General features: G+C 40.3%; 1 protein-coding gene across 5 annotated transcripts in view; it reads left to right on the forward strand.

Annotated features, from left to right (window-relative positions):
- The window catches only part of UGT8 (UDP glycosyltransferase 8), a 45928-nt gene extending 21555 nt beyond the window's left edge, over positions 1-24373 (forward strand). For all 5 annotated transcript variants that reach the window (XM_051616995.1, XM_051616993.1, XM_051616996.1 and 2 more), the window contains exons 3-6: positions 17356-17498; positions 19343-19419; positions 20577-20796; positions 22076-24373. In XM_051616995.1, the coding sequence (XP_051472955.1) occupies positions 17356-17498; positions 19343-19419; positions 20577-20796; positions 22076-22439 (804 nt within the window). In that variant the 3' untranslated portion in view covers positions 22440-24373. The remainder of the gene's footprint in view (positions 1-17355; positions 17499-19342; positions 19420-20576; positions 20797-22075) is intronic.
- The last annotated feature ends 3238 nt before the right edge of the window (positions 24374-27611 follow it).

The raw sequence follows: 27611 nt of genomic DNA on the forward strand, positions 1-27611 counted from the left end.
AATAAGCACGAAGGAACTGTGTTTAGACTCAGAAATGGAGATTGAGAGTTGACTTAAATGGCACCTCTGCTGTATTCAGATACGAATTTTTACTGTGCCCTTACGGGCCATCAGTTACTGAGTTTCAGACTGAAATAGTGATAGTGACTGGATTAATTCCAGGAATCCTGGGTGCACAGATTAATAATTAAGTTTGATTACTTACCATGTGATCTTTGATACGTGATATCCAAGAATGCCTCTGTTCAGCAACACAGTGGTGAGTGACAGGCAGAAAAATTCACAGAAAACCAGGTCATTTACACTTCTATGTATACATAAACAAATAGGTCTTGAATTTGAGATTATGATTAATGGATGCTTATGGCTGGGTAATAAATAGGTAGTTAGACCTGCGGTGCTCAACAACTATCTTCTAAAAATGCCTCATTCAGCTTTTGCTTTTTGCCCCAAAACACTCAGGCCCCTCTTTTGTCTGTTTTAGCCTGGAAGCCTGTCATGGAAGACTGGGATGTTTTTTTTGTTCTTCACACTGTTCTTCGCACAGTCTTGACTTAGCAGTACTTTTTGTTTTACCAACTTGGAAAGCATCAGACGATTCTGATTTGGACTGCAGGCTGTTGAGTACTGAGCCAGTTCCCTCATCCTTTTTTCCTCCTATTTCAGACACCTTTAAATGTGTCTGAGCTGATGGAGAGCAGGCACTTGGATTGCACTCTCAATGCACTAGTGGTTATATCCCAACCTAAACTATTGTCTGCTCTCCAAGGTGTCATCAGAGATGACCATCACAGTGCTGCCTGTAACTGGTTGTTCCTGTGTGCATGTTAATGTGTTTAGAAGGGGTCAGGCTGCACAGATATCCCAAGAAGCAGACTAAAGGTAGCTCTGAGCTGTCTAACCCAAGTTCAGCCCTCTTTTCTCCTGAAAAAACTTTGGCTGGATTGAGGTTCAGCTCTTTGTTTTTCAAACCAGTGTTTCCTTGTTCTCTAGGAAGAAAAATGTCTTTGCTGCATGATAAATTTGGGCAGTACATCAGCATGTCTCTGTAGATGGGTCTTTAGGGTAAAAATTCAACTGTCCTCAAAAGTAGATGTTTTCTTTGCTATAAAATTGAGTGGAAGAAAATGAAAGGAGCAATTTTCTTTGAAGGTTTTGCTATAGGGATGTGCATGCGTAGCTGGAGAGATACGTTTGTTTATGCATGTATAAATATATATTTGGAGCTTTTTGAGAATGTTTGTGCACTTTGTAAATTTACTCTGGAACCACAGATGTTAAACTGTTAGAGTATCTTATGATGCAAGAAGGTGGAACGGTAAGTAAAATGTTAAATATAACCAGACTGGCAGTGACCTTGAAATAGACCTGTAGGTAGGGTACATGCTGGCAAATACTTATTGCAATGAGAGGGCAAAAAACCACCCTGGAATTATTTGTGAACTGAGACATTATTTACCTTTTCATTTTTATTGGACGATTAATTCTTCTATGTTCTAAGTGTGAAACTTGATGAAATGCGAGAGACTGTTCATCTTGCATCCTGTTATTTGTCTGTGCCTAAACTGTTAGACATAAACCACTGTGGTATGTATTGTAGGTAAGTTATTGAGCAGTTTATTTTAATTCAACAGTTAGATAAAATAACTGTCCCTGCACCCTGGCAGATGAAAACTGGATAGCTAGTGCTGTGCCTGCTTTCAGCTCTTGCTGTATCTATCTCTAAGGCAGGAGCCTTTGCAAATTTATTTTGTTCAGCGTTTAGCTTGGTGCATTAAAGTAAACCAGAAGTAGAGCTGGTTCACATTACTCTGCTGAAAGTAGTGATTCTTCAGGAGCTATTTTGTAATCAAAAGTGATGGTTCAGTCCAGAGATGATAATCAGAATAGAGAGGGCCATGTGTCTGAAGGTAAAAGCTTCAGCAGGCATATTTAAGCTATCATTATAAGCTATTCAGCACTCTGACTTTCTCCAAAACTGCTTTTAAGTAGCTCAGTCCATTGCTTCTGATAGAAAAGCATTAGGAAGAAAAGAAGTGGTTTTTAAAGTCCAAATTACCTTCTCAGCACAAAATACTGAGGCAGTGGAGCTGCTGCGTTGTCAGCAGAGAGTTTGTTGGGTTTCTTGGAGATGGTGGTGGAGGGTGTGTAAAAAAAGAAAAAAAAAAGGTGGTTTTTCTTTAACCAAATCGGATGTCTTACACATGACTGAAAAGGTATAGTTTTCTGTGAATAGGAGACATCTTGGGGAAAAAAAAGGCAGAGAGTGGTAATTAAAGAGGAGACAAAGGTTAAGGCCTTTTAAACTGTTACAGGATGGCTGTTTAATTTTAGGGGATGTGATAGCTCTATTTAGTGTTCAGAATTTTTAACTGTTTTTCTTAATCTCTCTTTAAAGGTAGAAAACCACAATTTCACAGGTAGTATGTAACAGGGGTTGCTGCATATTCATTTCAGTGTGTGAGGGGCAAAAACCTGGCTCTTGCTCAGTCCCATCTAGATTAATATTTCGGTTTGGGACAATGGAAGGGTTTTTTAAATCCCCCAATCATCCCCACTTCATGCAGGGTTCCCTGTGTAAAGCTTTTGCTGCAGGTAAACTAGATTTATTTTGAAGCATGTTAAGCTGGAAGCTTTATTTTGCCTGTACCAGATCCTTGCTGGTGTCTGATAGGAGATATGAGGATCTATTAGCAGCATTTGGCATTTTGGAGGGCTTTCAGTGTTGTGGCTTGAGGGGGGAACGTTCTGGTCGGGGGACCACGGCAGATGCAGCCCAAGTGAAGCTGCTGGAGTGTGCGCAGAGCCCCTGCTGCTATGGCACAGTGTTCAGGTAGGGCAGACTGCAGTCCTTGCAGGGAATGGGTGCTAGCTGTGCATCTTGCACCACACCTGTGAAGGAAACTGCCATTGCTGGGACGTATCCTTGCTGCCCAGCACAGGTCAGAAGCCAGCAGTCATGGCTACAGTGGTACGCAGACTGCAAATGTGTCTTCGGGTTGCAGCCTGCCCGGATGCCTCGGGAAGCCTTCGCCAGCCCCTGATCTTCCTTTCTGCTCTCGCTCTCTCAGCAGTGCCCCGATGCCGGTCTGCGCTTGGCGCAGTGTCCCTCAGCGCAGTTGCAGTGATCAGCGTGCGCTGAGGAGCCGGAGCCAAGAGCCAGCGAGGAGAGCAGCGGGTCCTTTGGAGGTCATTGCTCTGCCCGGCTCGCTGCGGTGCCTTGCGGCATAGCACTAGCAGCCGGGAGCTTTTTCCCCCTCCGTAGCAGGGTTAGTCTTGCCCTTTACAGAGAGGCAAGATGTCGTTCCGTGACTGAAATTCCTCACGATGGCATATTTTCCTCCTGCTCTTTTCTGATGCCAGCTGAAGGTAGATGAAGCTGTGTAACTTCTGTCACTCTGGTTCATCGTGGTGGCAGGGCTGATCATCATTTCAAAGCTCAACACAGGCAATAAATACCACATACTTGAATTATTTTCTCTGGCAGCTACAATGCTCTTTTCACTGGCTTTAGGAAATGCTTCTTGCATAAATAGTGTGCCCTGTAAAAAAACTGGGAGGTGGTTAATATGGATATACCAATTACCTGTATGTTAATAAATTTTATGTACAGATGGGAAAGAGTCCAGGGATTGCATAGTTAACTCCAAAAAGTGTATTTCAAATTGTGTAGAGGACAGTGCAAGCAGAATTAGCCTTAAAAGATCAAAGGCTAGAGACAGACTGAATAGCAAGTCTTTAAGATCATTGCTGATTTAAACTACTAAGTGTGTGGTGTTACCTGGCAGTAGTTTCCAGATAACTGTCAGTGGCCATTAGGAAAGTAAAAGGCATCTGTCTCTTACTACCCTTCTCCAGGGATATCTTGAGAAGCTGAATGCAGCTGGCTTGTTAGAGTAATACACATTTTAAAAAAACAATGGGGGAAACCTCTGCTGTGGCATTTGTATCTTGTGACTGGGTTGATATGTAGTTAAGCATTAATCAGCCTGATAAGACATGTCCTTGAATTGGGTTAAAAACCCGGTGGGTGCTACAAGCAGCTGCCTTGGGAAATACTGTGTCCCTCATGAAGAGCACAGTGGGAAGGAGCAGGCATCTTAACCTCAAGAAAAGCAGCTAGACAGTTTCAGTTTTCCTTTCCATCAGGTAGTTGATGATCTAGGGGTGTGATGATCTAGAGATAAGTTTAATCCTGCAGTTTGAATACAGTTGTACTTGAGGTGATCTTTGTCAGTATTGACAAAAAAGTATCAAAAACTTAAACCATGCAACCCAGTAGTTTGTAAGTTAAGCTTCTTCTTTTCCTCACCTGCACGGTTTTCAGGGTTTCAGAACTACGGTGTAACAATGCTCTTCATCAGTGCTGAGCTTGAGGTGGTACTTTGGACTGAATGCCATTTGTTGGTAGAAGAGAAGCAAATGATGGGTTTTTTTAATTGTTCTGTACCTGGGTGAGCTAAATATATGCTACAAAGGGCAGTGTTCATTTTTCAGAAGGAGAAGCTATTCTTTCAGCAATAGCTGTCAGCAAATAGTAATTACAGTAACTTACTTGCTCTTACATCTTACCTCTGATCTTGTTATTGTATAGATCTACACCTATATAACAAATTGGTGGTGTTGAAATATCATCACTAAAAAGTTGGTTTTTTTCTGAGCTTGCTGGCAGTTGTTTGCTACGAGTGTTAGTTGATTTTGGTGTTTATCTTTAAAGTTGGGTCAAAGAATAAAGATACTTTATTGCTTAAATCAGATTTTACTCCTTCATTCTGATTCAAGGGCACCATCTATAAGCTCTTGCAGAGTGTAGTGACAGATTTTTTGTGTCTGGCATGGCACCATCATTTTTTTCTTTAAGTTTGGGGAATAGTTCTTTAGAGCTGCTCCTGACAGTAAATTTCTGGTGATGCAAAGCCATTCTAGAGCTGTTGTAAAATACATGGGACTGTCAGCTGAGGAGGCATAAAGTCTTAAGGAAGATAGAGATTATGGAGCACTGTATGAATTCTGTGCTGAACTGTATGATCATGTGTTCTGGTCTGAAATACATTTTCACATAAAGCTTCTTCCCCCATAACAATCAATCCTGCTACACAGGTTACCTTGCTTGGGCTCCTCGGGTACCCACAGTCACAAAACTGCTGTAGTATCTATTCTCACATGCTCTGATATGGCTAGGTCCATGAACCATGTCTATTCCTGCTATACTGCTGCAGTTTTAATTCAGGAAGATATGTGACTCAGCATCTACCTCTTTAGTGTAAGACACATGGAAAAGGAGGCAGAGCTGATTTCAGAAGTCAGTTAAATATCTCCAGTAAAAATTGGTCAGGAAGGCAGGCCCTCCAAGTGTGCATTGCAAACATAGGCTGGTATCCAGTGATTTGATGAACAGTCACCAAAGCTCTTCAGCAAGCCTGTGCTTTCCATCATAAAACAAGTTTACTTGGTTCATGGATAGTAGTATGAGGTGGTTATTTCTTCAGCTTAAATGATTGTGTGTATTTGGAATGGAAAATACCAGCTTCGGACCTTGAAGGTTGCATAGGTCAAATTATGCAAGTTAAAAGCAACATAAGTTATTTGACTATATGTCTTATTTTACAAAATATCAAAGGGGTTAACATAAACTACTTCTATGAGCAGGTTTGCTGGTTTTAAATATTGTAATTCATAATTTTTGTATTGAAACACACAGACCAACAAGATGTAATTATTTTGATAATGTCCAATGCTTCCAACTGTGAGTGTCACTTGTGAGTCTTTAAGACTGACCTGTAGGTAGGACAAATAATGAACTAGTGTGTTTTTCCATGGATTGCTTCACTATCTTACTGTAGGTTAACGTCTAACATTGAGTAAACAAAATATTATTTATTTCCAAAGATGTACTCTTTTCTGTATCATTTGGAATGTGCTTGAGTTTGAAGACGATGTTTGCATAGTTTGGGAAATTGGGATGTGTTCAAAGCTGGTATTTAAGAGCAGCAAGCCTGATGATTAATATTACTAACTTTTTAAAAAACCTTCGTAATCGTGCCAGCTTTTATTTTCAGATGAATAACTTAAAGGTTATTTAAGTGAAGTGGATAAACTTGTGTTCTGCTAATAAGCTGCTTGAGCACTTCTGTGTCCTGTGGCTGGGTTAGTGTTAGCACCTGTTTTCTGGGGTGCTGAGGTGTCTGGCAGGGCCTCCAGGAGAGGATTGGAGGAATCTGAGGAGGAACCAAACAGAATGGATGGGGAGGAGAAGGGACAGTCCCACACCTGTCTGCCTGCCCTAGTGTTAGTGGCTGAGAGCAGGTGGTACATAAACTCTTCTGTGGTGTGGCTTCACATACCCGTTAGCTGACCTTTTGAAGACTGGTGGGAAAATGAGTAATACGTCTTCAGCTTCTCTACCTGAAAAAGCATCTGTCTTCCAAATGCCATTCTCATTAAAAACTTGCCTTCCAGGAAACTGTAATTTCAAGGACTCAGTTCATGTTTGGCCGAAACCTGGTGTACAGTAATTTTTCTCACTGCCCAGGTGCAGTGGATGTGCTTTACTGATAACCTGAAGTGAAGTAATCTTTTATATCCCAGTCCTGACAGTGAGCTTGTAGGTCACAACAGTACCTTGAGCAGAAGTTCAGTTATTAACAACATCATCCTAATGCTTACCCTATGTTATTCTAATGTCCAGTGTTATCCTAAGTACTCAGTGAATGTTGCTGTGGTGCTTTTTGCACAAAGGTGAGGGGGCACACACATGTCAGTGGTACCCTCCTAGGGGTTTGAGGACAATTCTGGGCACCCCAGCCAAGTGGAGGAGCAGAAGAGGAGATTAGGCAGGTCTTATTGAAGGGTGGTAGATCTTACCACTTAAACACAGGCTCAGAAGCCAGCTGATCTTGAGCTTCTTAAAGAAGGAGCCTGATGGCCTTTTAAAATTTATCGATCTTAATGGATACATATATAAATGGATGTGTGTGTATATTATGATCTGTATATTTGTGTCCATGTACATATATATTTATAAATATCAAAGAAGAGAGGAGGCAAGCTTCAGGGAGAAAAATGTTATTTAATCTGTAGGGGAAATGACAAGTAAGTTACCATTATTAAATCAAAGCTGCAGGTTAAAACTATATCCCTACCATCCACAGAGTGCAGGTGTTGTACTGGAACAATGAAAGACAAAATTTGCCACCTAGATTAGTTTATAATGTAGGGTTTATGGATGGGACTGTATGTCAGTATCTGTAGTGCAGAGGTCTGGATTTAAAAATCAGCTTTTCAATTTTTTTCGGACTTACTGAGTGTGCACTCTATCCCCTTGTCCAAGTCATCAGTCAAGATGCTGAACAGGAGTGGCCCCAGCACTGAGCCCTGGGGAACACCACTTGTGATTGGCCACCAACTGGATTGAACTCCATTCAAAACAACTCTTTGGACCTGGCCATCCAACCAGTTTTTTTATCCAGCAAAGCGTGTGCACATCCAAGCCACAAGCAGCCATGTTCTCTAGGAGAATGCTGTGGGAAACAGTGTCAAAGGCCTTGATAAAGTCAAGTTAGATAACATCTACAGCCCTTGTCCAATAAGCAGGCCACCCTGTCATAAAGAGAGATGAAGTTAGTCAAACAGACCCTGCCCTTCATGTACCCATGCTGACTGCGCCTGATCCCTTGGTGGTTCTGCATGTACTGCACAACAGTACTCAGGATGATCTGCTCCATCAGCTTCCCTGGTACTGCAGTTAGACTAGCAGGCCTATGATTTCCTGGATCATCCTTCTGTCCCTTCTTATGTATGGAGGTTACACTGACTGATTTCGAATCCAGTGGTTCTAGCAGGCCTATAATTTCCTGGATCATCCTTCTGTCCCTTCTTATATATGGAAGTTACACTGACTGATTTCGAATCTGGTGGTACCTCCGCAGTCAGCCAGGACTGCTGATGAATGATGGAAAGTGGTTTGGTATACTTAAACTGTCTTTTCCTGTTACTTGTACAGCTTTCCTGCTACATGTTTAGGTAGTCAAACCATAAGGGGATTGGCAAAACTTTGGGGTATACATTTAATAACCATAAACTTTACTGTGTATGCTTGCAAGTTACAATGGGGATTCAAGCTTAGGAAAGTTAATGGAGGTTTGTTTTGTTTTTTTTTAACAGAACTGCCTCTGGAGTACCATCAACAAAGTTTTTAATTTGCATCCTGGATTTGAGGATGCCTATGCTCTACCTTCTATTCTATGCAGTGATTTTAATAACCTCTCTTGAAGGGCAAGCTTCTTATTTTCCATTACCTTCCATTCATTTGAAAGACAAGGTTGCTTTCCCAGGGTGCTTGCCAGAGGTCCAGTGAGTAATGAATTTTTGACGGAGAGTATTGCATCAGGGAAGTACTTGCGTGGCAGTTTTCTGGTTGACCTCTAGTTTTAGGTAGGCTGTGTTCTCGGAGGCTGCATTGGATATGCCTGTAACTCTAGAGAGGGCTGAGATAGAGGAGAAAAGACAAAGACTTGTGGTACTGTATTTCTTGTTGGCATTTTTGAGTCTGAATTTCATTCCTCGTTAAAGTTAAATAGTTTTAAACCTTCTTTCGGTAGGGGATGTTAAATGGGAAAAGGCAGTAGAAGCCAGGGGCAAGAAAATGCAATGTTTGAGACATTGAAAAACTTCATAAAGTGATAGACATTTTCCCCCCAATGCATTTTGATAAGCCAAATATGCAGTGTATATATATTTAACAAATAGTGAGGAACATGAAAGCAAAAAGTTTGTCTTTCAGCAGGGTTGAATCTGTGTCTAATATTGAAGAAACACTGTACCAACATCATGGCTAGATTTATGTATGATGAGAGAGCACTTAATAGTGTTTGGGATCCTAGCAGAACAGTTCCGATCTTAGTTTGGCGAGTGTTAGTGTGGCTCTAACCAGCCAGAAAATGGAAGAAGTTAGTCTGCCAAAAGCGGAGTGTGCTTTTTTGTCTACAGAGTACTGGTTTTGGAATTATCATACTCTATGCTAATATGGACTACAAAATACAGAAAAATGTGTGTGGTAATTGCATGGACCTTGTGTACAGTAGATCTCATTAACAGAATGAGGTTTATCAGCCTCTTAATAGTACGTGGTGCAGGTCAGCCATTATCAGTGTACCTCGGGAAAACACAAAGCTTGTTATGACTTCACAAATACCCCACATGTTCTGTTTCATGTTTTAGAAGTTTAGAATGTCCAGGTGGATTTCAGACAGCAGAATTAATGAAGAGACCAGAAGAAAACTGTGTTGACTTACAAGTTCACAGCAGAGAGGAGGTTGGTGACTGTGACAGTGCCTTGTTCCTGAGGAAATACTGCAATTAATGTGCAATTAATCCGGAGGGATGTGGTGGGGAAGAATCGAACTGAGCCTGATGATTTGAAAAGGAATAAACCCTGAGAAAAGGGGATGAGCTCGTTTGCTTTGTGGCCATTGGTTTCAATAGGCGGAGATTTAGTTAGTGGAAAAATACTCTTTGAAGTGAGACATAGTGTGAAGTGGCTGCTGCAGAGGTGTTGGGCTGAGGCAGCAGCAGGCAGTGGAATGTGTTGAGTCAGGGAGGTGTGACCCATCCTCTGTTCAGTGCAGTCAGGTGTTTGCTCTGCTCCTTACATGTCCTTTACTCATTACAGTGAATAAATAAAAAAAATTGTAAGCTGATTTTAAAATCCTTGGGAAGTAAGTACAGTGTGCTTTGCCTAAAGTGGTAGCTTTTCTGTTGGTTGTAACATGTTTTGTAACTTCAGGTAACATGATAGGACTGTTTGTTTAGTGATAGCAGAGGTCTTGTAATGATATCTGTATGACCCTTGACTGCCTGTGCTGAAAAGTTGTTCTTTAGTAAAATTTGAAATGAGGTTAAAAACATGTGAATGTAGCATTTAAAAACTTGACATGAGAGAAGTACTACTTAGAATATGCCGGAAGAGTTAAGATACTAATACAAAAGGCCTGTGTACCTTTCTGTTTATTTATCAGTGAGTATCTCCTTTCTAAAGATCACTTCATGTGGCTTCTTATTTTGAAATAGATCTGGTTTTGTCTACTCTAAGCAGCATTTTGTAGAAGTAGTTGCATAGTATGCCTGTGCTTTCCATTGGGGAATGGTGGTTTGCAACCATATTCAAAGAACAGACATTTGTGCTATTGCGCATTTGAATTGAGCAGCTGAACAGGGAAAGCTTCTGATATTAAACCCGGTTATGTTTGTATTTGTGTACTTTGTTTTTCTGAAACAAAGCTCAGTATTAGGCACCACTGGTTACTGCCAGCTGGGTCCTCACTCTATAGTCACAGCTGTGCATTTAGCATCTAAGCCTGCTAAGAACAGCTAATTAGAGAATCGAACAGAACAAAGCTCACATAGTAGGGTTGGCACAATAGCATTCTTGTCTTAGAACGCTAAAAAGATTTATTTTATTTTACTTATTCCTCCCTCCCTTGCTCCTATAGTACAACATAGATCAATAAGTGCTTTTTCTCCCTATGCAAGCACAGGGACAACCTCAGTAAAAGACTAGTGCATACTCAAAAACCTTCCTTCTTCAGTAATGTAGTTTCACAGAAATCTTTGCTCATAAAGTCAGAAAAGAGAACACAGCAAAGCTCGGGCTGCAATAAACTTCATGTTCATGAAAAACAGAGCAGCCTGCTTAGGCAACCTGTGAACACTATGACAAAACCAAGGCAGCATTTCAAATGCAAGCATGCAATGTCTGAGAGGGATGACTGGCTACAAGGCCAGTCCACTATAGTCTGAAAGCTCCCTGGCTAGGGAAGGAATGGAATAGTGGCTGGCTGACCACCTTTGCCTGGTCTGAGCGAGTGCCACACCTCTCTGAGATCTGTAAGGGTACTTAATTATCACATCCTAAAAGGGGTTGGAGAGTGCATCTGATGTGGAATATGGTCAAAGATGAATTGGTGTGTCCTTTGGGACTCTGTGTGCCAGGATCAGGCAGCATAAGTGAAACTAGGTATTTGAATGAACAGGTAAGGAGCTTCAAAAGAAGCTTGTTATTTCAGTCTCTTACTATTTTATTTTGCCCAGAGAATGTGTGTTTGTACAAAAGTTAACGTGAAAATGGGCAGAGACATGATGGGGCTTGGCTGACTGTTATAATTGGGGTTCCCTTAAGCATTTAATACCTTAGCATGCATTGATTATTATTTTTTAAAATCACTTGGCACAAGTGAGAGTTATGATTAATGTATGGGTGTATTGGGTGATACTTTGTTGGGGATGTTACCTAAAGCTATAATTAGATGAAAAAAAGATTAGTTAAAAAATGTAGTTTGCAATTTAGTTCAGAAAAAGAACATGTGCTATAGTAGACTCTTTCACGTGGGCTACCACCTGAGGTGGTACTGTGTCTGGTGAAGAGATGGGGTGGGCAGGAAGAGATGTGATGTGTCTAGCTGTTGGATGAGACTTTCCACTGGCTGTAGAAATAGCCTGGAGAAAGCTATCTCCCTCAGTCATTTTGTGAATACTTCTCCAAGGCTTTTCAGCTGTATTTAAATGTCTTAAAGTTTCTGGGAAAATCCAGTATTCATCTGTGTATTCAGCTTAATACTTGACTCATGCCAGCTTGTTTTCAGTGTGGATTTACACAGAAGAAAAATTAAATTTTTAGTGCTTCTTCAAGTTATGTGAGTGCCTGGTCTAAGTTTTGGGTTGTTTGGGATTTTTTTTTTTTTTTTTTCAGAAATGCTATTGAAAAATTTGCTTTCATGTTCATCAAGGTTTGAGGGTTATAGTTGTTTAAGGTTTGATTCCTAGTTTGGAAGGGGAAAGCCAGATCTGTTTCTGAGCTGCTGGTCAGTTTGTCAAGTTGTCAGGGTAGCCTCAGCAAACCAATGTGGTCTGCTTGCTGTGCTGGGACTGACGGTAATTGGGGTAGTTTTTCTTTCTACACAAAAAACCAAAACCTAAAATTACTTATATTGGGGGGGTGAAAAAGCACTCAGGGGTAATGTTACTGAAAAAGTGAACCACTTTAAAGAAGCACTTGTCACAATGTATATGTAAGGTTTGCATTAGCTGCAGAAGTCAAAGGTATTTCCTTCTTGCTTCTATGTATTCAGTTGAAATTTGAAGTTTGAGGAAGGCTCAGTAATGCAGCTTATTGTGTAATAACCTCCCTCATCAGACTTTTACTAGAGGCTTAGAATGCAAAAGCTGAGGTTTCGAATATTAAGTATCCTTTTCTGACAGAAAAAAATTACACTGAATTCCCAGCAAACATGACCATCATCTAAATTGGACAGGAGGAAGTCCCTTTCTTGCTGCGAGGAAGGAGCTGTAAAATGCTGCCCGAACAGGGAGCGCTGCTTGTAGTGAAAACAGCTCTAACGACTCATCTGTGTGTTTTATTACAGTGCGTAATTAGATCAGGAAGGCAGAATGTGCTGGAGGTCGAAAGTCTAAGTGGATTTAAAGAAAAGAAAGGGGTGAATTCATAGAGGATGAGCCCAACTGTCTGTGAATGTTCTTAGCATATGGTGTGGCACTGGTGGTTTCACTGAGATGGGTGCTTGGGATGTTAGGGTTAATAGGGCTTCAGTGACTGAGAAGGTGGGAAGGTGACTAAAGGCTGTAGTGTGTGGATGTGCTGAAATCCTAGGCAATCAAAATGGTCCTGTGGCCTCAGTATTCTTTTCCATGACTCAGGCTTTGTGACAATTGCTCACAGCTTGTATTTGCCACTGCTTGTCCTGCACCCCAGTTGTTGCAGTGTGCTTCTAAAGTAAACATTAGCCGTGTGTGTGTGTGAATTAAGTGATGTACATAGCCATAGTAATACTTGGTCTCTTTTGTGTGCCAAGATCATAGTCTGCTTTTTTTTATCTGCTGGAAGTATCCCTTCTATACCCTGTATGCCACATAAAGAGCGGGGAAAGTAAAAGAAAATTCTGAGCCGTTGTGCCATGGCCCAGTTAATAGGACCAGGATGTTCAGAGCTGTTTTGCAGCCAAAGGCCTGTGAGGGCCACTCGCTTGGATTCAATTTCACTACATGTTCAGTTTAGAAAGTCTGTACTAAGAAGCTGTCAGGAGAAATAAGTTAAAGGAACCTGAGAATAACAGACTCCTCCAGATCATGATTTTGGAGTTTTACATGGAGGCAGTCGAAGTTCCATGTTGTCCAGTTTCCTCTTTTTTACCCTACTTGTATTTTTAGCTATGTTTAGTGATCCCATTTAACTCAGGCTGTGTTATGCGAGGAATTACAGAGGTGTATGAGAGAAAAACCCTTGTCCTAAAAAGTGTGTAGTTAATTTTCTGCAGCCCATGGACAGTACTCATCTCCAGCACATCTCTGGGGAAGCAGATTGGAAAGGAGCTGCAGATCAGAAGGCTGGCAAGCATCCAGTCTTACTACCAGTATAGTGTAAAACTTAAATAAAATTAGGACAAATTTGGGGTGGGGGGGGTGGGGAGAAGAACCTTTCAGTTTATGTTGAACTACAACAAGCTGAGCTGAAACTCTTCTGGATCTTTTTGAGACAGGCACTGCACACTTATGACCCTGTGTGATGAATCAAAATCCTATTCCTTCTAATTTAGCATTCTGAAAGAAACCCTGAGGACAACTTCAAGTGCATTTTGCTTCTGGTTTGGGTTGATCAGGCATCATCGTGCTCTGGTGTGGTAGCCTATGGTAGTTATGTAGGCTTTTGTTCTGTCTGAGCCAAGTCCCTGTGTGTTGCACTTGTGTTAAGCCTTATGTACCTGTTGCATCAGAGCTGGTTTACCCTGACCATCTTTGAACATGGCAAACCTCATTTCACTTGTCTTTTCCACAGCATGGACCTGTCTGTAAGGAAAGCTTGCCTGGTTTCTGAAGTTCAAGTCCTTCTGTGCAAACTTCTGTTGCATGGATCACACTTTGAGAGCTTGTGAGAATGTGTTCATGTTGCCACACTTAGGAAATGGGGTCAGGAGAGGGAGCACTCAGATAATAAGCCTCAGTTTATACAAAAGAAAACAATTTGTATGACATTGATTTTTATTTTTTACTGTAATTCCCTTTAATACTGCAGACAAGTTCTATCTTTTGAGCCTAATGGCAGTATCTTATCTTGCCTGTCAAGATCTAAAGTTCCCCTTTGTAAATGTTATGTTCCACTGAAGCAGTGGGATTACCTTCACAGGGAAGGATTACAAAGATTTGCCTATGAAATTGGCTGCAATAATGTGAAGCAGTCTACTTGCTATTGCACAACAATAAAATGCAAAAGCCTGTTTGTAAGGTGACTCCAATGCCATGATACATAGTTTGTTAAATTCTAAGTGCTTAATAGCTATTTGTTATTATATATGGGGATTTTAAAATGCTATTTTAGAAATTCCATTAGAAATACTTTCTACCTCTGTTTACATAATGATGTATAATTCTTATTATGGGAATATATCAGGGTTATGAATTGTCCTAGAATTTCTAAGTGCAGCAGAGCAGTAGCCTTGGGAGCTTTCCTCAGCTACGACAGTCTGATCTCTAGGTGTTTGACCAAGCATAGGTAGGGCTTTCCCATGCTGATTGAGAAATATTTGAGCAGTACTGCCAGCTGTCCTGATTTTATCCTTACTAAAATGCAAACATGCCTCCAATCACAGCTATTTCAGCCCTGCAGTTCAGCCAGTTTTCAGTCCCACCTTGCTGTTTGTGTAGCCATTACCTCATCACTGTCTGTAACCAGGTCCTGGTGGCCTGCTGGCACTTCTGCGGGCATCCTATCAGGCCATGTGTGTGTCCAGTTCATTTAAAAGCAGCCTGGCCTGATCTGCTACTGAATCCTTGCTCCAGGCTTTCCCTCTCGTCTGAGGGAACTGGGATTGCTGAGGGTCACCATTACCAGTAATGGCTGAGCTGAAGAAACCATTAAGTACTGCAGCCTTCACCATATTTTTTTGTCACCAGGTTCCTTGTCCCGTTCAGCAGTGGACTTAAGATTTTTTTGCTACTCATGTACCTCACTGCCCTTCATGTCCTTTTTACCAGATTCAGCTCCAGCAGGCTTTGACTTTGCAAAGCCTATTCGTGCAAGCTCAGGCAGTGCCTGTATATTCCCCCTCCAAGGCTACCTGTCCCTATTTCTACCTCTTGTATGCTACTTTTTTACATCTGAATCTTGCCAGGAGTCCTTTCTGCACTGTATCCCATGAGATTCTTCCAAGCAGGCTTCTGAAGATGCCAGAGTCAGTTCTCTTGAAGTCTGGGAGATGCTGCTGTTGTTTTGCTAGTCCTCTCAGTATCTGGAACTCCTCAATCTTACTGTCACTGCAGCCAAGGGTGCCCCTGATCTTTGCATCCCAGATGAGGTCTTTCTTGTCTGTATGTGAGGTCTAGCAGAGCATCCACTCTTGTTGGCTTCTTCAGCACTTGTGTCATGGAGTTTTCATCAAGAACGCTTCCAGGAACCTCCAGGTTTCTGAGCCCCTTCAGCAAATATTATGGTGAGTGCATTCCCAGTGAAGACCAGAGCCTGTGAATGTTCGGCTTCTTGGAGTTGTTGAAAGAAAAACACCTTCTAACAGATAACTTCAGCTCTCAGAATGTAACTTGATCAAATGTCACAAATGGGAAGAGAGCTGTCTTCTACAGCATGTTGCTTGATTGCTCTTCAGAATGGTTTGTCCTAGAGCCCACAAAGTTACTTTCTGTTTAGCTTTAAACAACAATTAGGAAATAGTTCAAGATGTAAATAGCTAAACCACTAAATAAGTGACTAACATAATTACATTTGCACCATGGTCTTAGGTCCTGAAGTAAAATTCAAGGACAAACTTGAAATCACAAAACCACTTGGAAATTTTTGTGTCAGAAGCTCAGCATGTTATAAATGATTCAGCTTGGAGGCAGGTCACAAACACTTCTTTTCCCCCCCTTTCCTCTATGGATGTAGGAAAAAAAGAGAAAAGTACACTGGAAAAGGATGAAAAAAAATGAGAAGTGTGGGTTCTAGAGAAAATGGAAACCCCTTTATCACTATGTAGCAGAGACAATTGTACAACCCCCAGTGTACTGTGCAGGTCTTGATTCTGCCTGCTGGTTTTTGTGGTAGCTTTGGTTTTGGGTGAAGGTATGATAGCGCAGCATTACTCTATTATTGTCTGGTCTCCTATTTATTACCAAGACAAGAGGCTCATTGTGAACAGAGCTCTTTATTTTTCTTTTGATATTTCCTATTGCTGTACTGGTGTGGAGCAGGCTTAAATTTGGTGAGACAGGAATTTAGTCATATCCTGGGAAATAAAAGATAATCTTTATCAGACTGGCGTATCTGAGTGGTATAAATGGAGTTCTCATTGCCAACAGTTGCATTGGAAAAAACTTATTAAATCTTCACTTCCAAAAGAAAAGGGTACACTGAGACTTCCTTCAATTCCCCGCCCCCCCCCCCCCCACCACCACCTCCAGACTTTGATCTTACAGTGTGGCTGTCAGGTTATACTGGGAGATAGATGTTTGTTCTGCCTTCAGAGTGTTAAGGATAGCTGCAGAGCTCTGCTTTCAAGCATTGCTGCCTTCCTTGCCTCACCTGGGGCAGCCCTTGACTCAGGAGGGTCAGCAAAAATTGCATTGTAAGACGCTTGGTATCAGAGTAATTGCAGGAGGAAGATGCACTTCAGGATATATAGGCCTTTTGCCTCTGTTACTCTTATGTATATTTAATATAATACTGCTAATTTGCTGTGTAAGATGCTCACAGGTCTAAGAAAGATAAAATACATGCATTGAAGAAAGAGGGACATCCACCCTTGTACTCTACTTACAGGAATATTATTCCTGTTTCCTTGAAATATTGGAGCGGGGGAAGCTGAAGGTCTGTTTTGAAACTTTCTTCTTTAAGTTGTATGTATTATTTTTACAAAATGCAAAAAAACCCCAACCCTTTTGAAGTACTCTCACTTTCTTTAAGGCTAGGAATGATACACTGAAGTCCAGACATCATGCATTTCCTGTGCTGTACTTTTGGGCTGATACTGCCAGAGAGTTGTTTATATTTTGCCAAGTTAAAGTGTAATGTGTCAACTTATGAATGTGTGTCAAATGTTGTTAAAGGACAAATTGTTTTATAAAGCTGGTTGTTCATTTGGAAGCTAAGACAAATCGAGGAGAATTTTGCTGTTTGTAGTCTGTACCATGGATTCTGAATCATTGAGAAGTCGTACTTGGTGATTTCTAAAATGTTTGACTCAACTTGGCTTGTCAAGTAACAAAGAGTCCAACTGTTTGTTCTTAGCAATGTTTATTTAATCTGTGGTTTACCTATGTATCTGCATTGCTCAGTGCACATTTTCTCTGTGACAGGATCTCCAAATGTGGGTGAATGGTGCTAATGAAAATGGCTTTGTCCTTGTCTCCTTCGGAGCTGGAGTGAAATACCTGTCAGAAGATATAGCCAATAAGTTAGCACATGCCCTGGCGAGACTGCCTCAGAGGGTTATTTGGAGGTAAGTGCAATCATAGGTGTACTTGGGGTAATTTGAAACACAATAATTTCCTGTTGTCATCTTGATCTATAGTTGCAGAAGCTGAATTTAAGACAGTCTGGGGTGGCACAGAGGACCTGACTCATTGAAAGACACTTTTCACAAATGTTGCAGTCCCCCAGTAATAAGGAGGAGTGATTTTGTGGCAGAGTAAGGCATGGCTTATCCTTCTATGCTGAGTTTGTATCCTAGAAGAATTTGGGACAGTAAAAAGAGTCTGAGGTGGTAACATTTGTGACATATTGTCATAATTGCTGATGAGGAAGCCACCCCAGGGAGCAAGAATGGCATTCTGCTGATTAAATCCTAGGTTTTGTTTATTCCTTTTTCCTTCCTTTCTTAGGCCTCTTTCAGTAAACAGACTTTCATAATTCCTCTTCACATTTCTCTTTTTTTCTGTGAGAAGTTGGAAGGAGAAAAATCTGCAGGAGTAAAAGTCAGTAAGAAGCTTTCTCTGCTCTAAAAACATCTCAAGTGGCACTCTCAAGTTACTGTAAAAATCCAAGAGCTGTTTCAGTCAGCTCTGCTTCACATGTAGCTTCGCTCTGGAATATAGTTCAGAGAGGTTCATGTAAACAACTGGTTTCCAAATCTCTTACAATTAATGACTACTGTCCTTACTGCGCTTGGGAAGTTGTATTAGCTATTTAGCATCCCATTCCCTGCCATGTCTTAGGGACTGTTTTCACTGCTGTGTGTAATTGAAATTGTGAACCCCAATATTGAACAGGAAAATGGAAATTCTTCTGGCTGTGACAGAACCCTTGATAGTTGTAGTAAGACCTCATCAGTTTTTGTTTGGAGTAGAGCTGCTCCGTTTGCTTCTTATGAAGCCTGCAGCACTGCTTGGCTTGTAGTTAATTATTAGTGCCTGTTGATCTTAATGCTTTTCTTTTGTTTTATTAGTGTGGTTTCCCTGGAATATTTCTCTGTAGGAAGATATCTTCTGTGATTCTTCATGAAGTTTAATTTCTAATGCTGTTCCAAAACCAAGAATATTTAAGTCATATAATGGAGCTATTGCAAAGCAACTTACCTAGTAGTAACTAGTAATTTTTTTCCCTCTTTTCTGTGTAGAATGTGTTTAACTTTCTATACTAACTGTATATAATGTTAATAGGTAAATCACTTTGTACTTTGAGCCCTCATTTTATGGGTTAAACTTTCCAGGCCACCTCAGGAGAGCAAGGTGTTGGCATTGGGTTTCAGGCAGTTGAGCAAGTAAGAAAAATAGACTTGTCTCATAGTTTGGTCCCCAACTTTTTATCAATAGCTCCTTGCTTCTTCAATTGAGCTGTCAGTCTTTCCCTTCTTGCTGTTAGTAACTGCTTTTAAAGTAAGATGGTGGCCAACTGAGAGGGAACACATCATATTGATGGTGGGGATTATTATTTGTGTGCTAAGGGGATGATCTCAGTTGAGTTACTTACCTAGGACTAACCAGGGTTTTCAGTAGAGTGATCCAACTTGGAACCATAGAGAGGTTATAGAACTTCCTACCAGTGAAAATAATGATTTATCAAAGCTTTGATAAGGAGCTATGTTGCCATTACATTAATAGAAGAGACTGCATTACAGGCCAGATTGCAAGGAAACTGAATTATGAAAACTGAGTTGGAAGTTTTTGGCTATTCAGTGTTTCGGTTGAGTCTATTTTGTTTTCTTTTAATAATGAGTAAGCAGTATTCCTGTGTAACTGGAGATCTACCTAAGGCTCATGGATCATCTGGTTTGATTCTCTGGTTTGATTTTTATTGGTTATGGAGGTCTTTAACTCAGCTTCCATTTGATTTATTTTTTTTCAGGTTTTCAGGAAACAAACCTAGGAATTTAGGCAACAATACAAAGCTTATAGAATGGTTACCACAAAACGACCTCCTGGGTGAGTATCTATTTAGAGCATATATCACTTATTCTCACTTGAGTTCGGATTGCTCTTCCAAAAATAATCTACTGAATTATCATTATAAAGCTAGGAAAATTTCTGTAGTAGAAATTACAGAACAAAAATACAGAATTAGAATATCAAGATTGAGATCAAACACCTTTCTGATGTTCTTTCTTTCCCTGGTGCTAACTCAATTTTCCCCCTTAAGTTAATAGGGTGGAGGGACATAGTTATTCCAAAGACTGTTTGACCTAATAAATGGGAAAAAATTGACAGGTGTCCTCAAGGCTATGGAAGCTATGGAGCTTGAGGAAAAAATTATTAAAGCTAAATAATTAATAATTTTATTGAATCTGCTGTTTTAGGGAACTGATGACTGTTAAACTCTCTTATGAAAAAGCATGGTGTTTTTTTTTTCTTAAAGGGTAGCTGAATACATTGCAGGTCATGGAATATTTATGGTTCTTTGGGATACCTGGATGTTGGTGTGTTAGCAAAACAGCTTCAGTGCTGCAATGGGCTTTGAATGCATTGTAAGCAAGTGTGTGTCTGCGTGCATGTCAGCAGGAGTATTTAGTGTACTGTAGTGACTAAGCAAAAGACTTTTTTAAAGCAGGTGATTTGTTTTGGTTACCAAATTGCTCTGAGGCAGACTCATTTTTCCATTATATATTATTTTCAGATCTTGCTAGCCTGTAGTAAGGCATCTGAAGCTTTAGAGAGAATGTAATTTAAATTGCCCTGTCATTAAATAGCTTTTATTTCATATGAGTAATGAGGAAAAATGCTTGCTCTCTGGTTCATTTACACTGATCAACTGGCTGCGGTCACCACCTGCAGCTACTCGGGAGTAAACAATGTATATTAATTACTCCATTAATGAATTCTATATAACTTGTATATGTGAGAATTTTCTTTGTGTTGGCTGTTCCTACTCTCTTAGTGTATGAGGAAATAATCTAATGCACGTGTAATGTCAGTGGAGCGGGTTGAAGGAGGAGAACTTGATAACAAGTTGCCTTCATTTTTTGCTTTCCTAAATTGCAATCATAGAAACATGGTGACAAACCTGTTGTACCCAGTTGCTTCACTAACTTTGCATTAAGGAGATGTAAATGTTTTTTTAATCTTTGTGCCTCTTGTGTTTCTAGGTCACTCTAACATTAAAGCTTTTCTTAGTCATGGAGGTTTGAACAGCATTTTTGAAACCATGTACCATGGGGTCCCAGTGGTGGGGATTCCCCTTTTTGGAGACCATTATGATACTATGACTCGTGTGCAGGCCAAAGGCATGGGAATATTGTTGAACTGGAAAACTGTCACCGAGACCGAGTTGTATGAAGCCCTAGTAAAAGTTATTAATGATCCCAGGTATGGCATGAGCAATTGTTTCTTGCTTTTAGTTTAAGCTTTTGCTATGAGATACATATGCATATACAGAGGCTTTGCAAGGGAAAAAAAGGCGTGTTGGCATTTCTGTGTACAGTTGGGGCAAGTCTTTGGATGGTTGTCGTATTTCACATGGTTACTCATTTTCTTTTTGTAGCAGTTGCTGTGTGAAGGGCAGAGAGGTTATAGAAACAAACCTACCCTGACTTAGTCCCTGGTACAGACCAATGTCTCTTTTCTGTCTTGATTGCTCCGTACTTAGCTGTTGGTCTGTTGTGCTGTCCAGAGCAACATAAACCTGTAGGGTGGCATGTTTGGATTGGAGCTAAAATTATGGAGGTATTTAAAAAGAGGGACTTTTCTAAAGTGCCATGATTTAAAAAAAAAATAAAATTTCTCAGATGTTTAAAGTAAGAGAAGAGTCACTTTACAAGTTAATTCAGAACTTTTCAAAACATCTGATATTCAGTCCATCTCCAGAGTAATGACTTACTGACTGCTGCTAGTTTTGGAGTATGGTGCTGACAAAGCTTCCTGCTTTCATGGGAGCAAAGTCTTTACATGATGCTTGCCTAGGGTAAGGAGAAACCTGTAAGGAGCAAGCAGCAGATCTGCAGAGAAGGGCAACATCACTCAAGAGCTCTTGATAACATCAGTTACATCACCGTTCCCATGTGCAGCTCTCCTCTGTAGAGAGGCAAGTCTTGCATGAATAACCTGTTGACTCTGCAGCTTCAGTGAGAGGGGAGAGATTGACTGCAGGGGGTAGCCTGCTGAGAAAAAGTGTTAGGCTGAATTCTGGACCCAAGTGGAATTAGTCTTATTACACAATCAAAACTGAGTGTCTTCCTTTGTTCTCCGTTTCTCTAGTAATTCAGTTGCACAACAGTGAAAATGAGTGATGGGTTAGACAGGGTATGTTGCCACTTTGCAGTGGGAAGAGTAAATGTGTCTTGCTTGGTAGGATTGTTTTGGATTAGATAAGATTCCCTCCTGGCAGCAGGTCAGCTTGGCTCTTTACTGCTTTGCTGGAGGGTGGATTTCTGCTTTTCTAGTCATTCTTTATAAATGGGCTGTAAGAACTGATTTAAGGACAGAAGATCTGCTGTGTCTAGCTCTCTGTGCTGGTGGTTGTGAGTCCTGCGGTAACACATTCTTTGATCTCCAGAGGCTTAAATATATTTACATGGTTGCAGACTTGCATTGCTCAGAGCCCTGATGAGGATTTTTCCTTTTTTCCCTTTTGTTTTCTTCCCTGCAGCTACCGGCAGCGGGCCCAGAGGCTGTCTGAGATTCACAAAGACCAACCTGGTCATCCTGTTAACCGGACTGTATACTGGATTAATTACATCCTCCGTCACAATGGAGCCCAACATCTACGTGCCGCTGTTTACAGCATCTCTTTCTATCAGTATTTCTTACTGGATATTGCCTTCGTTGTACTAGTGGGTGCTGCCTTACTTTATTACGTTTTGGCCAGGATAACAAAATTTATCCGTAAACAAAGCAAACATCTTTGGTCAAATGATGACCATAGTGCTGTTAATGGACATTACCAGAATGGGATCCCAAATGGCAAGTATAGAAGAAATGGCCACATTAAGCATGAAAAAAAGGTGAAATGAGCCAACCGCCCCATGTAAAGTAGTAATGAATCAGATCAGTAATCAAATTTTATCGCTGTAACTTAGTCTAACAACTACTTAAAACCCCAATAAGCAGTTCTAACACTCCCCTTCAGTATGTAATATTATGTGACAAAATTCTGTGGAACTAAGAAAAGTCTTTAAAAAAAGAAAAAGCAAGCACAACCTAAAATGGAAATTTTTCTTAATACTGATGCAGAGTTATATTGGCACTGAAGTTTTTAGAAGTCTTAATTCTCTAAAGTTATGCAATGCCTATATTTATGATTTTTCAGTTTGTAAAAACTAAGTGTGTCCCAAATGAGGAAAGGTTTCTTTATTTGCAGAAGTTTTTTCTTTATTTTTTTATTATTTTAATATATCCATCTTTTAGCTTGAGAGTACTTTAGTGCTAGCTCTGTTTCCTTTGGAGGTGCAGCATGTTGTGTCAGAATGCTGTTTAAAAAAAAACGAACCCAAAACTTTTTCCCAGTCTTTGTGCAAGAAATACAAGTTGCTGACTGAGAACACAGACATTAAAAAAAAAACTTCAAATGAGCACTGAAGAAAAATGGCAAAAATATGTAGTCATTTTATTGATAAGCTGCATGACTCTTCTGCTCACTACCAGTACTTGGGAGAAAAGGGTCTTGAGCAATTCTACGGTATGTCTTAATTTTTAATTCATACAAAATTGTTTGTTGCCTTTCTCTGCATATATAATTTACGCCAAGAAAATATTAGGGAGTTTCTGTTTCAGTTTAAAATGTGGCTGTGTGGGAAGTAGATTTGCATAATGAAGAAAAATAAATGAAAGAAAGAACAACAAAAAAGGCAATCTAGCCCTGTGCTTAATGCAGAAGGTTTTCTAATAGCCTAGAGCTGTGCAGCATCAAACCACTATTTGGGGTTTAAGAAAAAAAAGAAACACCCCCCACCATCCCGAAGTTGAATGTCTTTCCTATTCTCATTATTATTAAGTTCTTCCTAAATCACAGTGTTGTAGATGTTCTCTTTCAATGGTTTTATCTGGAAAAATATTTTACCTTCTATTAGTCTGGGCCACGCAATCCATGTTCCACATAGTTGCCAATACGAATTTCTTGGATGCGGGAGGGGAGGCTGCTCCCCAGGGTGGGTGACCAGCCTGCCCCCCAGCTCTGGCAGGACGTGTGGGGTGAAGCCCAGCCACCCCAGCACAAGGTTTGCAGAGGTGGTCGTGTCCCCCTTCCCTGCTACGGCCCCTCCTTGCAACAATCTCTCTCAATCATTGTTGCCGACATGGGATGCTGGCGCTGGTGTGCACCTGGGGCGGGGGCGCGGGGCACTGGGCCTAAAATCACCACTGCCCCATGCAACCCAAGTTGGCAACTATGAGTTTATTTCCATGTCATTCTGTTTACTTGGAATTTGCACTACACATGTTGTGAGTGTATGCTTTATTTATTTGTAGTTTGAAATCCCATGCCTGAAATAGAAAGGGAAGAAATCCATTGACATGGTGGTGTTCACTAACACGGGGAGAGCTGTGACGATGACAGGATGCTGAGATCATCTTCATACACAGTGATGCAATATTTCACTATCATTCCATCAGGAGCCTCTATCCTATAGCAATAATAACAGTACAGATATGTTTCTAATATACAGTACAGCTACTTGTACTGCTTTCTGAATACTTGAAGAAAATGGTATTATAAATAAGCCTATTAGCTATACCTTTTTACAATCTCGCAGTTTGTGGCAACTTAAGGAGCACACAGAGGCGATGAATGGTGGGATGGTAATAAGACTTCCGAGTGTATGAATGACTTGGTTTAAATGGGTTTTTTTTGGCATTGAAGAAGGTACAAAAGCACTGACCGGATGATTAAGCATAATTTAATCTCCACTGTGATAAAACTTAAGCAATAAACATGGATTTAATAGAGAAATTCTGTTGTTGGAAGTATATTTTTATTCAAATGAATGCTGTTTATTTTAAGTACTTGTTATGTGGGAGTGTATATAAATGGATGTTTAGGCTGCACAACTTCTTCTCAGTATATATACCATGATGCATGATAAGTACTGGAAATCAAAAATTGCTGTTGTGACTGTAGATTTATTTGCTTTAGGACTGTTGAATCGAAGACAAAATACTTGACTGCATTTCTTAAGGCAGTTAAGTTTTCTTAACATTTATGTAAGCATTCCTGGTAGAGTGTTTTTTCTGTAGGCATTAAGTTATACCCATTTCTTAGATCCACCTAAACTATAGAAATACCTGTTGTGTTTAAAGTGACTTTTCTGTAGGTTCTAATATGATCTGAGATTGTAGCTTATTTTTTCATTTCAGTCCCCTACAGAATCAAAGGAACCTGTATTAGAGAGGGTGGGTAATGGTGTGGGGGGAGACACTTGCACAAAACATCTGACGAAAAGGGGAATAAAACTGGTGCAAAATGAGTCACTTCTCGGCTGTTCCTGGGGCAGATGTGCAGAAGTCCCTATGCCGGGCAGCACAGCTGTGGAACCTGCAATTCTCACTGCTCTCCCAAATATCTGTGTATGAAGAAAGGTACCAGGAGCAAACAAGAAGCGAGCAGATAAGATAGCCACAATAACAGTATAGGAGACAAGTGCCACTTGATTAAATATTTTCAGAGAAGCCTGGGACACTTGAGCACTCACTGTAGGTTTTAGTATTCTGCTTTCTGATGTCCTCTGAACAGCTCAATGATTCAAGAAGAAAGCAGCCATAGAAACAAAGTTGTAATTATCACCTACAAAAGTAGGTTCTGGAGGTGGTTATCAAGTATTCATAGTTTAAGGAAGTCAGTGAATGTGCCAGCAGTTTTTTCTTATGCCCCAGATCACTTGCAAAATCAGTGTTCTGTTACTTCTGTGTTCATCTCAGATGCTATTGCAAGATTCCACTTTTCATGAAGTTATGCTCTGATTTTATTTGATGGCATGGTAAGTAGGCAGTGTTTGCTATAGTTTCACTTGTAGTGTAGAGAAGCAATTAAAATACTAGTGTATGCCTGCATGCATTTAAGCAAAATGTTAGCCCTGTTATTTCCAGGGTGCTAAATTTTCCCTGTTGTGTGGATGTGCCTGTAAGTGGGTTTATTGGTATGAGATCTAATTAATATGTGCATTTATTAGTAGGAAAATGTGACCATTTGATTCCCTCTGAAGGTCAGCCATGCCTCATTTGCTTTGATTTTTCAGAAGATATCAGAGCTTTTAATGGATTTAGGGTTTTTCATGTCTTGACAAATGACTCCTACCTTGCTGAGCGACACTAGAGATACAACAACAAATACAAGATGTGATTCTTCTTTCAAGTGACAACATTTTCTACATAAAGATACTGTAATTTTTCCTGCAATGGATTCACAACTTTTTTTCTTAGAGATGGATTTCTGTTTTGTGAGGTGGAAGGAATGTGTGTTTAAAGATGATTACAACAAATCCAATATTAGACAAGAAATTGCCCATGGTGTTTTAGTTTGTGTATTGGTATAAGCAGTGCCCATGCTTGCAAACAGCAGCAGGCTGTAGTACTATGAAATACTTAAATATGTTGTTCCCTGGGGTGGTGATAATCTCTGATTTCCCAGAAAGCAAGCAAAACCTCTAATGAGAAGATTCATTTATGTAAGTATGAGAGAAGAGTCTCTGAAGTCGTGATGCTGCCCTTTATGTTAAAGATCTAGATGTGTTAGAGAGCAAAGGTGAAAGCTACCCTGTTGCATTTGAGTTTTGAACAACAGTGTTGAGGTTGTTTAACAGTTCAGAAGGAAAATGAAGGATTAGGATGAAGATCTTGTGAGGGGAAGGAGGAGAGCAGGGGGAATTTTCCTCAAAAGTTTTGTTTGCCTTCTGTGAGTTGTTTTATTCCAGAGCTGTAAAGAAAACCAAAGAAAACATTTTATTTTTTGAATTCTGGTCCAGCAGCACTGGTAGGACAGAGGTAGCTATATTCAGAAACTCCTGTCTTTCATTCAAAACCAACAACAGTTGCTCAAGCACCCCCTCTTCCCCAGGAATATTTTATTACGTATTCCAAATCTGCCCTGTGGATGAACAATGGGTAAACTTCCCTCTTTGTCATAGCAAGCAAATGTTCCTGTGTTTCAATATGAAGAATCTAGGGAGGGGTTGGTGCACAGCCAGCATTGAAAACCGGACAGATTGTTGAAGGAATGTTAAAAAGGCATGTTTCAAAATACTTACATAACTCCAGACTGCACACTGAATCATGATAGAGTCTGAGCTTTTACTTACCTGTTTGATCAATACTGTTTGTTATGCATTGAATAGAGACAGTCTTAAAAAAACCTGAATTTCTTTTTCTGAGACAGCCTCCTGCCTTTGGTAAATACCACAGACCAGTGAAAGCTAATTTCAGCCTGATGAAAACAATATTTTTGGTAGTATAGAAGTGATTTATCACGGCGGGGGGGGGGGGGAATGGTGTTTGCCTTTTCAACAAAACATAACCAATGCTAGATTTTATTTAATTGTAAAATAGCAAAAATCAGTTTGCAGTACATCTCTGCTGCCCTGGTTACTCTGTAATGACACAAAAATTGGTTAAGAAAGATTATATTTCACATAGGTTGAGAGGACAGAAGCCTGAGCAATAGTTAGGGAAATGTCACTAGTTGATTGAAGTTCCTCTTGTCTTCCCATGTTTCTTGTGGTGAAGAGGATACATTAGGTTTGTATTATTTAGGTATTACATAGGAGTTACATAGGTGATGAGGAGTACCAGGACTTCCTTGGGATGTCATTGTGAGCCAGTGCAGGAATTGCTCCACCGAACAGCTCTGTATGTTTCAGCATAAATTGGGGAAATCTGGATTGCAGGATCTCTTGATTAGTGTGTGAAATGGGTGCTTGAACCACAAACAGCAGCCCACAATGTGATTAAAGTGCTGTCATGTTAAATACTGCTCTATGAAAAATGCAGATAAAAGCATCTACTTACAGAGCATAATTGCACTGCATGGAGCACTAATTGGCTTTTTGATGCTAGTATGATATGTTAATGAAATAGTTGTATGTGTAGGTGTAAGATCTGAGGCTGTGATTACTAAAGCAAGCAACAACGTAGACTAACTTTTTGCAAGTGAGCATGATTGTTGGCAAACAGCTTAACACACACCCAGTGGTATTTTT

Source organism: Apus apus, chromosome 4 (assembly GCF_020740795.1).
Source record: "Apus apus isolate bApuApu2 chromosome 4, bApuApu2.pri.cur, whole genome shotgun sequence".
Lineage (NCBI taxonomy): Eukaryota > Metazoa > Chordata > Aves > Apodiformes > Apodidae > Apus > Apus apus.